General features: G+C 36.6%; 1 protein-coding gene across 8 annotated transcripts in view; it reads left to right on the top strand.

Annotated features, from left to right (window-relative positions):
• Positions 1-11: 11 nt before the first annotated feature.
• LOC117330758 (calcium-dependent secretion activator 1-like) overlaps positions 12-12,454 on the top strand; it is a 111,748-nt gene continuing 99,305 nt past the window's right edge. For 7 of the 8 annotated variants that reach the window (XR_004533396.1, XM_033889231.1, XM_033889232.1 and 4 more), the window contains exon 1: positions 12-923. Coding sequence is in view for 7 of the 8 variants with exons in the window: in XM_033889231.1 (XP_033745122.1) it covers positions 117-923 (807 nt within the window). In the remaining variant the exon portion in view is untranslated. The remainder of the gene's footprint in view (positions 924-12,454) is intronic. The other variant, XM_033889236.1, reaches the window with a different exon arrangement.

Below are 12,454 nucleotides of genomic sequence, written 5' to 3' on the forward strand. Positions count from 1 at the left end.
TGTTGATAATACGCATGCGTGGTAATTTGGCAGGAAAGACACTTGGCCGAATGTAAATAAACTGTCAACGGGATGGTTCAGGCAGGCAGAGAGGTTGTGTTACTTTAAGTGCTAAGATGATGTACCAGTCCTCAAGTGAAGACGAATCAGAGAATGAAACGAACGAAGATGAGATCACAGACGTTCTTAATCCCCAAAACAACAGTGCAGAACAGCAGAGTCTGTCTACTAGCGGACAAAGTGGGGATAATTTACCAAGTCTCTTGCCTCATGGCCGGTCAAACAGTATCCGACCCTCAAGTCCAAGTCCGTCCCTTCATAGTGACAGAACAGAAAAAGGGGCTGACGACACGGAAAAATTGGAAAGGGAAGAGGAAGAGAGAAAGAAAAGGCTTCAATTATATGTTTTTGTGATGAGATGTATAGCGTACCCTTTCAATGCTAAACAACCAACTGACATGGCCAGACGACAAACTAAAGTAACAAAACAACAACTACAAACGATTAAGGATAGGTTTAATGCATTTCTTAATGGTGAAACTAGTATTGTTGCTGATGAGGCATTTACAAATGCAGTGCAGAGTTATCATGAAGTCTTTCTAAAGAGTGACCGCGTAGCAAATATGGTTAAAAGTGGTGGTTGTTCTGCAAATGATTTTAGGGAAGTATTTAAAAATAATATTGAAAAAAGGGTAAGGAGCTTACCTGAAATTGATGGATTAAGCAAAGAAACGGTTTTAAGTTCATGGATGACAAAGTTTGATGCAATATTTAGAGGAGAGGAGGATCCAAGAAAGCAGCCCCAACGGATGACAACTGCAGCATCTGAACTGATTTTAAGCAAGGAACAACTTTATGAAATGTTCCAAAATATTCTCAATGTCAAAAAATATGAACATCAAATTTTATACAACGCCTGTCAGGTAGGTGCTTTATAATTCATTATTTTAAATTTAAAGAGTTTTGAATTTAATCAGAATTTAAAAAAAAAAATGTTTAGCCTTATATTGTAGAAAATGAGATTATTATGCAAACCATAATTTCATGGACTTGGAAATCCATTTTTTTTTGGCTGTAAGGTTGTTTTCATCTCATCAATAAATGTTGTTTTTAGAACCAGGTTGGAAGATAACTGTTCACGTAATACAGTAGCTATTAGGAAGCAGGTGTTAAGTTCATATAGTATAGTAAAAGTTGGATGTCAATCGTGCAATGGTGATAAATTTTCAATGCATGGGAATTCGAATATGCCATATTGTCACTTACTTCGGGACACATAACCATTACCATTATGAGAATATATATGCATTAATGAATTGAATGGAAGATTTAATACAATTTTCTCCAGATTTGCCCCTTCAACGTCAAGCGCCATGGCCATTTGCATGAAGAAAATTCTCAGGGGTCCAGTGTTTTGTTAACAGTAGTAAATGACCCATACATATCTCGATCACTTTCCCTGATCACTGTTAGATTAAAGATATATAAACTTGTGCATACATGTATGCATATAAATATACACTAATTTCCCTCAATTTGATGATGTTTAGAATATTGAACATTCCAGATCTAGAATATATTTGTTTAAATATTGAGTGTTTAGATTTACATAATGTCATGAATCATATCGATGATCATCAACTTCATTTGCCTTGTTGATCTTTCATGTTCACTTAAAATACATATACAAGTAATATTCTATCACAAAATTTTATCTTGAATTGACACTCATAATAAACTAACCTGGGTGACATTTGTTGATATGAAAAAATTCCATCCCCTCCATATAAATACAGAATAAAAATGTGTATACTGTGTATTGATCACATATCTAGATTGAAGTCCCAACATAGAAACATCTATAACAACATGTAATTTTACTCTGTGCCGTATATCGTATCGAACAGATTCTATTCAAAGTAGTGGAAATGCCAACATGCTGTCTCAATCCTGCATCAATACATGAAGTACAAGTGTACACCTACGTGTGTTTTGTTGTATACTATGCATATATATATATATGTATAGATTAAACCAGTAGAATACAGATGTGCGTATTATAATACTTGTGATTGTGAATGGAGTATTAGTGATAAAATCAATTATTTCATTGGCAGTCATGATTAAGGTATTTTTGGGGTTTTTTTTGGTAAAAAAAAAACGAAGTTAAAACAATAAAGTCTGACAGGTGTTTGTCTCACTAGACCAGTTACCTGAGAGTAGGGGACAGACTCCAGTATACAGGTGTTTGTCTATCATAGTTACCTGACAGGAGGGAAATACTCCAGTATACAGGTGTTTGTCTATCACAGTTACCTGACAGGAGGGAAATACTCCAGTATACAGGTGTTTGTCTATATCACAGTTACCTGACAGGAGGGACAGACTCCAGTATACAGGTGTTTGTCTATATCACAGTTACCTGACAGGAGGGGACAGACTCCAGTATACAGGTGTTTGTCTATCACAGTTACCTGAGAGGAGGGGTCAGACTCCAGTATACAGGTATTTGTCTATCACAGTGACCTGACCTCACAGTGACCTGACTCCAGTATACAGGTGTTTGTCTATCACAGTTACCTGACAGGAGGGGACAGACTCCAGTATACAGGTGTTTGTCTATCACAGTTACCTGACAGGAGGGACAGACTCCAATATACAGGTTTTTGTCTATCACAGTTACCTGACAGGAGGGACAGACTCCAGTATACAGGTGTTTGTCTATCACAGTTACCTGAGAGGAGGGGACAGACTCCAGTATACAGGTGTTTGTCTATCACAGTTACCTGAGAGGAGGGGACAGACTCCAGTATACAGGTGTTTTGATCACAGTTACCTGACAGGAGGGGACAGACTCCAGTATACAGGTGTTTGTCTATATCACAGTTACCTGACAGGAGGGACAGACTCCAGTATACAGGTGTTTGTCTATCATAGTTACCTGACAGGAGGGAAATACTCCAGTATACAGGTGTTTGTCTATCACAGTTACCTGACAGGAGGGAAATACTCCAGTATACAGGTGTTTGTCTATATCACAGTTACCTGACAGGAGGGACAGACTCCAGTATACAGGTGTTTGTCTATATCACAGTTACCTGACAGGAGGGGACAGACTCCAGTATACAGGTGTTTGTCTATCACAGTTACCTGAGAGGAGGGGTCAGACTCCAGTATACAGGTATTTGTCTATCACAGTGACCTGACCTCACAGTGACCTGACTCCAGTATACAGGTGTTTGTCTATCACAGTTACCTGACAGGAGGGGACAGACTCCAGTATACAGGTGTTTGTCTATCACAGTTACCTGACAGGAGGGACAGACTCCAATATACAGGTTTTTGTCTATCACAGTTACCTGACAGGAGGGACAGACTCCAGTATACAGGTGTTTGTCTATCACAGTTACCTGAGAGGAGGGGACAGACTCCAGTATACAGGTGTTTGTCTATCACAGTTACCTGAGAGGAGGGGACAGACTCCAGTATACAGGTGTTTTGATCACAGTTACCTGACAGGAGGGGACAGACTCCAGTATACAGGTGTTTGTCTATCACAGTTACCTGAGAGGAGGGGACAGACTCCAGTATACAGGTGTTTGTCCAGGGCATCCAGTAGGATTAAAATCTCAAGAGTCAGTGACCCTCAGCTTTGAAATCCTGAGAGTCAAATCAAAATCCTGAGAGTCAAAATATGAAATTCTCAAACTTGACGGTTAATCGTTTCCGAATGTAAGCTGATAAAAGCGTCTTTTTTTTAACATTATATTTAATTAAAAATTCAAAAGAACTTAGTTCATCTTAATTTATTATCCAATTGTTGTTTATATTAAATAAATAAAAGTGTTTTAAAAAATTGATCTTTTCTTTTAATTATCTATTTTTGTTTGAATAAAGCAGAATTAAAACACAATTTTTTTTTTAATTTAATTTAATCACTGAAATAAATTTCTTGTAAAGCTTTTAACAAATAAACTTGTATCACAGTTTTCTTGCTGAAATTATGTTTAAATGTGTTACAATGGTTAAGCATAATTTATAAAACCATTTTTTTTTTTTTTTTTTTATCTGCGCAGCCTCTAGAGGTTATTTTTGTATGCAAATCATGTTTTCATATTTGCCGCCAAAATATAACAGGAATGATTTACGCTTCCCACCCTGTCAAATGCACTGCAGAGGTCATGTATATGTAAGGTTATTCAGGTTAACAACAAAATGGCTGCCGCCTGTGTTGGCATGATGCAAACTAGGCCTGCTTACGATCTCATTCTTGTTATGTACATGATTGAAAGTTATCACAAACATATGTTACATTAATTTGTTGGGATGGAAATCTACTATAGCTTACTTATTTCAATTATTAAAATGTGATTGCTTAGAATAAAGTACAAATCGGCCTCTACAGGTAGGTACAGTGGATACTTCACCTGTGCACCAATTTGGCAATCGGCAGCGACTGTTGGATTAGTCACAGTTGAGTGGCTCTTTTAATTGACTCCTAGGGGTATTCTACTAATTAGTGTCACTGACCATAGCAAATATACCCTTTGTTGAGCCTGGGTATTGGACAACACATAGACTAATGACAGTGGTGGTCAAAATGTGAAGCGTCAGATTGACGCACGGCATGCAAAAGTCGTGCGTCAAATTAAATTTTGCTGCGTCATTGACCCGAGGTCTCGGGTTAATGGATGCCCTGTTTGTCTATCACAGTTACCTGACAGGAGGGGACAGACTCCAGTATACAGGTGTTTGTCTATCACTGTTACCTCAGAGGAGGGGTCAGACTCCAGTATACAGGTGTTTGTCTATCACAGTTACCTGAGGTGGAGGGGACAGACTCCAGTATACAGGTGTTTGTCTGTCACAGTTACCTGACAGGAGGGGACAGACTCCAGTATATACAGGTGTTTGTCTCTCACAGTTACCTGACAGGAGGGGACAGACTCCAGTATACAGGTGTTTGTCTATCACCGTTACCTGAGAGGAGGGGACATACTCCAGTATACAGGTGTTTGTCTATCACAGTTACCTGACAGGAGGGGTCAGACTCCAGTATACAGGTGTTTGTCTATCATTGTTACCTGACAGAAAAGGACAGACTCCGGTATATACAGGTGTTTGTCTACCACAGTTACCTGAGAGGAGGGGACGGACTCCGTATACAGGTGTTTGTCTATCACAGTTACCTGACAGGAGGGGACAGACTCCAGTATACAGGTGTTTGTCTACTACAGTTACCTGACAGGAGGGACAGACTCCAGTATACAGGTGTTTGTCTATCACAGTTACCTGACAGGAGGGACAGACTCCAGTATACAGGTGTTTGTCTATCACTGTTACCTGAGAGGAGGGGACAGACTCCAGTATACAGGTGTTTGTCTATCACAGTTACCTGACAGGAGGGACAGACTCCAGTATACAGGTGTTTGTCTATATCACAGTTACCTGAGAGGAGGGGTCAGACTCCAGTATACAAGTGTTTTTTCTCCCATCAACCCTTTATTTTATCCCATATCATACCTAAATGACCTAGAATTACGTATAACCCCGTCTTATATTTTAATTAGCTATATATGGTGTATCAGTTGATGCAGATGTCACTGAATCATTGATATTTTGAGAAAGAAAGTGTGATTCTTACAGAAGAATATTGATTTATAACAGAATGATTCTATTTGAAGATGTTTGTTATTGATTTATTGATTGTAATTCATGCCTGTTTATTGTTCTGGTCCTATATATATGTACAGTAGCATGAGAAGTGAAGGGTCATGTCAGAGCCTGAGTATAATTCTGGCTACAAAAATCAATCCGTGGATTTAAGACACCAACCTAGATCTGTAGCAAAACTACTACTTTATTTGAATTAACATGCAAGGCTCTGTCTAGATCTTTATTGGCTTACCTGGTAGTCTGTGCACCATCAGTTTTTCTTTTAATTAAAACACTACTGCTCCTGAATATCTGAGGGATTGTGACTAAATTAAGCATGGATCATCCCTTGCCCAAGGGTAGAATGCTGTAGTACAATGAAAGTTGGTGCCGTTTGGGACAGAAAGTCTGGGCCACAATGGAAAACAAGTGATCACCCTTACATACAACTACATGTACATACAACTCTTTGGTATCATGAAGCCGGTATAATTTGACCTCCCTTAGCATTGTATGTGCATCCCTGGTATGAGAGAAATCAACATTGCACAGATGAACAATAATGTCTTAAAAAAGAATTCTTGCCGTGACTTAGATAAGAGACTTTGACATTATTTGTCATATAGAGCATCAATGAATAAAGGGACTTATTGTAAGACATGTAGGATGGCTTATGGTAGATTTAGAGAGGATTTATTCGGGACATTGTGATAGGCTAGGTATTGGTCTAGATGATGATTTTATGGCATATATGCAGTAAATTTGAATTATGAGATGTTTGACTTGGCTTCTGATTGAATGAGACTTTTTTGCTTGTCTGGCAAATTGGGACAGAACCAGTAAATTATTTTTCACTTACATTGGTTCTGTCAAAATATTGCTCATGAACTCAAAATGTCACAGGATCTTGGTTTTGGGTAATATATGGCATCAGCACTTTAAATCCATTGTTTCTACATGTTTTAAGACATATTTTAAAATGAACCTATTGATACATCATGAAAATCAGTAGGACATCATGGGTCTAAAAAATGTCGCTGGATTAGTTAGGTAGGTAATGGTTTATCACCTACATGCCTAAAGTCAGTATTCTGTCGGCATGCAGTTTCTAGATCTACTATATATATATGTTGTGTAGTTTGTGTACTGTTTCAGTTCATATATATGTACAGTATGTCACACATACAGTATTAAAATGGCCATGGCATTTTCATTTCTGTGGAGATATAATTTCGTGTGATATTTAAACTTGCATGATTTGACATTTACAAACATCAATACTTCCTGCAGATGCTGAAACTTAAGTTGATATTTATTTACACTGCCAGTGTGATGCTTTTGGAAATTTGACAAAATATTGAATATACATTTTATATACATAATCAATAACAGACTTTACAGTGCTTTGCATGTTTTTGAAGCTGCTCCAAAATTAGGAAATGTTTCAGAGCTAATGCATGTGTTATTAAAACTCTAGTGGGAGTGTCTGGTCACTCAATCCTCTAAAAGCATTCCCTTGTGATCTTACTGTATCATTATATTCATACCTCAATATGTAATGGGTAATATAATCTTGCACCTATCATGCATAATTTAGAAACATTTTTGAGTCCCTACAAAATACTAAAAATTTTACATGAGTTCTAATAAAAAAAAAGTATATTAATATATGCCAAAATATGTTGAATATTAATTTATGATAAATTGACAAAAAAAATTTTTGCATGAGTTCTAATCATGACAGAATGATAAAAAAAAATTTCACATTAGTTCTACAAATAACTAACCATATGAATGTCAAAATATGTTGAATCCTTATAATAATTGACTAAAAGAATTAATAACATTATATTCAAATGTTGTGTTGTATATGTTATTAGTAAAACAAAATTTAGTGTATGAAACTTTATTAAAATATAGAGTGATTTAATTTGGTCATCATAGGACTACGTCCAGCTGGTAAAATATGTTAGTCACTTTTAATATCAATTTACTGAGCTATCTCAAATTCACCAAAAAATTAGAACACCTTTAGATTTATGCAGCTATAAATCTATGATATGACAAATTTATTGTTGAAAAGTTAATTTCCGCAAAGTTATTAGCACCACTCCAGATACGAGATTACTAAATTTGTCAACGTCGTCTGCAAGCTAGACTCTGATGTGACAGAACAGACATATAATCTGATTTCAACATATAAAGTCCTTGGGGTTCTTGTCACTTACAATTTTCATAGAGATTTTCTGGCTGGTTCCTCTGAAAATGATGTAAATCTAGCTAGCTTGATTAAACAAACATTCCTGAGGAAACTGGATCCATGCTGGGGCCGCGATGGCCGAGTGGTTAAGGTGTCCGGACACTTTATCACTAGCCCTCCACCTCTGGGTCGCAAGTTTGAAACCTACGTGGGGTAGTTGCCTGGTACTGACCGTAGGCCGGTGATTTTTTTCCGGGTACTCCGGCTTCCTCCACCTCCAAAACCTTGCACGTCCTTAAATTACCCTGGCTGGATAATCTTAACCATTGTAGAAGCAAATTAAACTCATTCTGGGTTACATGTAATGCGCAGAGAAACAAAAAGTTATGATGCGCATCAAGAGAGGGTAAATTTCAATGTTGGTTGGAGACAGTTTAATTGACATAGGAGTGCCTGTGCTGGGGGGAGGACGGGGGGAGGGGGGGGGGGGGGGTGTCCTACAGGTCTAGGATAGGGCCTTTTCGTCTCATTTTGGGAAGAAAGTTGGTGAGTTAGGAAAGAAATTTTCAGGAGAAACTGCAAATTTTGTGAATTTGGCTTAAAGAATTTCAATTGGGAATGGGGCCCGCAAAAAAACTCATTGAGGAAAGATGACAAGAGGCAAAAAAATGTTTCATATATAGTCTTTTTTATAATAGAATTCATAGAAAATATCAAATCATATCAATGTAGCCCTAGTACTTAGCTGCAGCATTCTGTTTGGCTAGAGGGAATTTCTCTTAGATTAGTAAGCCAGAGGTTCCAACTTCCAGGTTCCTTAGCAGAGGCATTGAAGTAAATTCAATTAATAATGACCTCTGTTACATTCATATTTACCAAAATGTCTTCTTTCTTTTTTAATACGGAATTATAAGTGCATTTAATTGAACAAAAACAAGCAAATTATGACGGCACATATAACCTCTAACTTCCCAAGGCGGATTAACGCTGCAAAGATTGTCAAAATTTCCAAGTTAGGATTTTGATTATAAACAGCTAAATTTCATTTAAATGTTAAACAGTGTCATGTTATTACTTCTTTTTCATGAATCTGTCATTAAATCCACATAAATAACAATCAAAGACTCGCAATCACAATTATTTACCGTATGTTTCCAGTAACAACTCCGATTGAAAATGGCGGACCGGTAAATGCAAAAATGTAATACAAAGCAAAAACAAACAAAAAGCTATTGTCTTCGTACTTCAATGATATTTGTTCCGCTTGGTACACACATTTCATATTTTTAACAACCATGTGCCTGCACCAAGTTCAAAATCGGTTACTTGAAACAGTAGAATGTGTTTTGTGTCAAAGTGTTACTAACTTGATGTTAATTAGTGATTGGACTGTTTAAATGGGATATATACGGTAATACCTAACCTGTAAGTACACACAGTTGTCATCAAGTTTGGACTTATAAATAATGATATTATTGTCTCTTTCTTTCTGCGGAATTGGGCAGTATCATAGGATTCGGTTGCTAAAGGTCGGTTGGCATATCAGAACCAAAAAAATAGCCAGAGACCTTTAGCTTGCTGAAGTAATATACAGGGAAGACGTTTTTACATAATCATTTTTCAATCTGATTTTTACATAATTAAAAAATGTAATATTTCAGAATGAAGTTATAAATTAACAAGAAATGCAGCTGCTGGAATATAAATTTCACACATTGGAACATCCGGAGAGATCTGCTGCCACATTTGGCTCTGAGCTAAGAACTTGGCTGTAACATGTTAATGATTCATCTTATATACAAAGTATAAATCATCAGGTATATATGTTACTGGTTATATGTGATGCAGCTATACTTGAAGTTATTATGTAAATTTTCAGTGATATCTTATTTCAAACTCAGATATTTTAGTCCTAGACTTAATACTTTTCCTTCGAGACAATCAAATCTTAAGTATGCTCACTATATCTCTTTGTGTTTTGGGGACTCCTAGAAAATTGGGAAAACAATGTGGTGAGATCGCCTGAAAAATCCTACAAATATCACTGCAATTTTGTTTCTTTAAAGTATAACATAGTTGTGGTTATACTAATATAAACCTAATAAGAATTAGCCTCCATCAGCAATGTAGTCCGTTGCATATTAAATATGATCAGTGTGTTTAGTTGATGATCAGCTTCAAGCTGGAATTATATCATGAAAACTGATCAGCACACGATATATTTATTGACAGTTAATTTTTTTTTAAATGTTAGAAGGAAATACACTACACTTAGCAATGTAAAATTGATGATTGATAAATTGATTCTCAGTTTTTGAGGTTATTTAATATATATATATGGACGGGGAAATCAATAACTATGCCGACTCACCGGTCAAACTCATCAAGTGGTTCCATCGCGATTGGATTTTCCGCAGTCTGTTGAATACCCTGGTCCAGTTGTTCATAATCAGCAATAATGGTTGCCACTGTGATTGCCAATGTTTAGGTTATATAGCGTACAAATTAAATTAAGAATAGATGAATTTTTTTCAGCCTTTTATATTAATATTGATGCATATATATATGGTGATCCGAAGATATAGACTTGAATTTCCTGTCGTAGTTGTACCGAGAGAAATATATACATATATATATATAATATATGTACAATTCGTATCCATGTATGTAAATACATTGCGATCCAGGTATTCATATCATCTTATAGACGACTTCCACAATGATCATGTCAGGGTATCGGGCCGACCATCACTGCGCCATGTTCTTTTTTAAGAACGCCGATGTGGCGCAGTGGTATAAGCTGTGGGTATTTCTGGCTAGGCGATTGGGTGCTGTAGATCGTGAGTTCGAGGCCCGGTCAGGGCACGAGTCAAAAAGTTGTCTTCCTTCGTCATTTGTGTTGCTAAGTTATATATATACAAGAATGTATATAGTTGTGTGTAGAGGAATATTTCTTTATTTAGCAATAGGGTGTAATGTTATCAGGATATGAATCGGAGGCAAAGAGTGAAAAAGTCACTTTTTGTATGAGATATCATGAACAAGAGTTATAGATTCCATTTTAGAATTACAGTCAGTACAACAAGAAAGGAAATATTAAACTTTTGTAAGGAACAGAATCTATGTGCATTTCTTCATGATTCATAATTTGAGGCAGTTAGAATAAAATAAAATATAAAACTCCTTGTAGGGTGTATGGCCTTCTGAACAGCAAGGGTAATTTTATGGTTGGGTTTAATTTCCTTGAAGTAGCTGGTGGCTACCGCACTGAACAACATATGGAAGGCCCTGTCACAGGTCATCCAGACCAATTAGAGTGAGTTGTCTTTCCCAAGGTCACTGTAAACCACACCTTACTTATAATTAGCACAGACATCCGTTTCATCAACTTCCCGAAAAACAAGAACTGCCACAAGAAGAGAGCGTTGAACCATGCACCACTGAGCTATCACAGCCTTTTAAAAAATATTAAACTATCATAGTGTGAAAATTTAAATACAACATACCAGAGGTAATTCCTGGCCTGTCTAAATTCCAAGATAGCTGCCATCTTAAAAAACACATCTTAAACTTCTTCTCTTGTTTCTCCGCTGTCAGTAAACTGGAAATTGGTGGGGATGTTGAGAAAGTGAAGCTGACATTTTTTTTTTTTTTTTTTGTAAAAAGCTTTGACATGGCAGCCATGGTGTATACTTTGATTATGCAATCATAGTTTTCCTGAAAAACACCTACCAGGTATTATAAACTTCAAGTTTGTCCCTCAAGATTCAGCACAAACTTGTCTGAAACGTCTACAATAGTACAAGGTTCTGTTTAAGTCAGATGACTTTTAATGCCCATGGGCCTCTTGTTTCTAGATATTTGAAATTTTTGACATTGAAGACTTTGAAATACATCTAGAGCATTTATGAAGTTAATAGAGAACTATATTATATTTTACAAAGACCAATTCACTGTCAAATATGCCTGATTCTTGTTCTTGCAAATTGTGAAAATGTGTGTCTATGATTGAAGAATACAAACTGCCATCCATTTTGAAGTTTATAACCAGATTTTAGCAAATTGAATTTAACTTCAGTTCACTTTTATCTCAGATTTCCCAGATTGGAATGCCAAATTAGAATAGTGTTGGATTGTGAAACTTTGGTTAGAGATTATCAATAATTGTGAAATTTGCTGATGGCTGCTAAATGAAATTGAAAGCCAATGCCAGTGGTTTCATGACAGACCAGAGAATATATGCCTTGTATGTTTCATCCCTGAAAGAGGAGAGGCACCGTTATTTTGACACTTTGATGTGCCTGCAGTGCGAAGCTTTCTCGGAGGAGAGATACATTATTGCATATCATGATTGGGAGACTAGGTATCTCTAATCAAATATGACATTGTATTATTGATTGAACTTAAAACTGAAGTAAGTAAAACGGGTAAGAATCCCCTTGGAGTTCTGTTGTAATCCTTGCAAGCATAGCAGGCTTACGGTTATAGGTGCGGCTGGCACAGCCAATTTTTCACCACCAGGCTATATATCTTACAGTGTTACTTGGCTTTGCATGAGAAAGAAACATTTTTATACTTTTGTACTTTCTGTACCCTTTT

The sequence above is a fragment of the Pecten maximus genome, chromosome 7, assembly GCF_902652985.1.
Source record: "Pecten maximus chromosome 7, xPecMax1.1, whole genome shotgun sequence".
Lineage (NCBI taxonomy): Eukaryota > Metazoa > Mollusca > Bivalvia > Pectinida > Pectinidae > Pecten > Pecten maximus.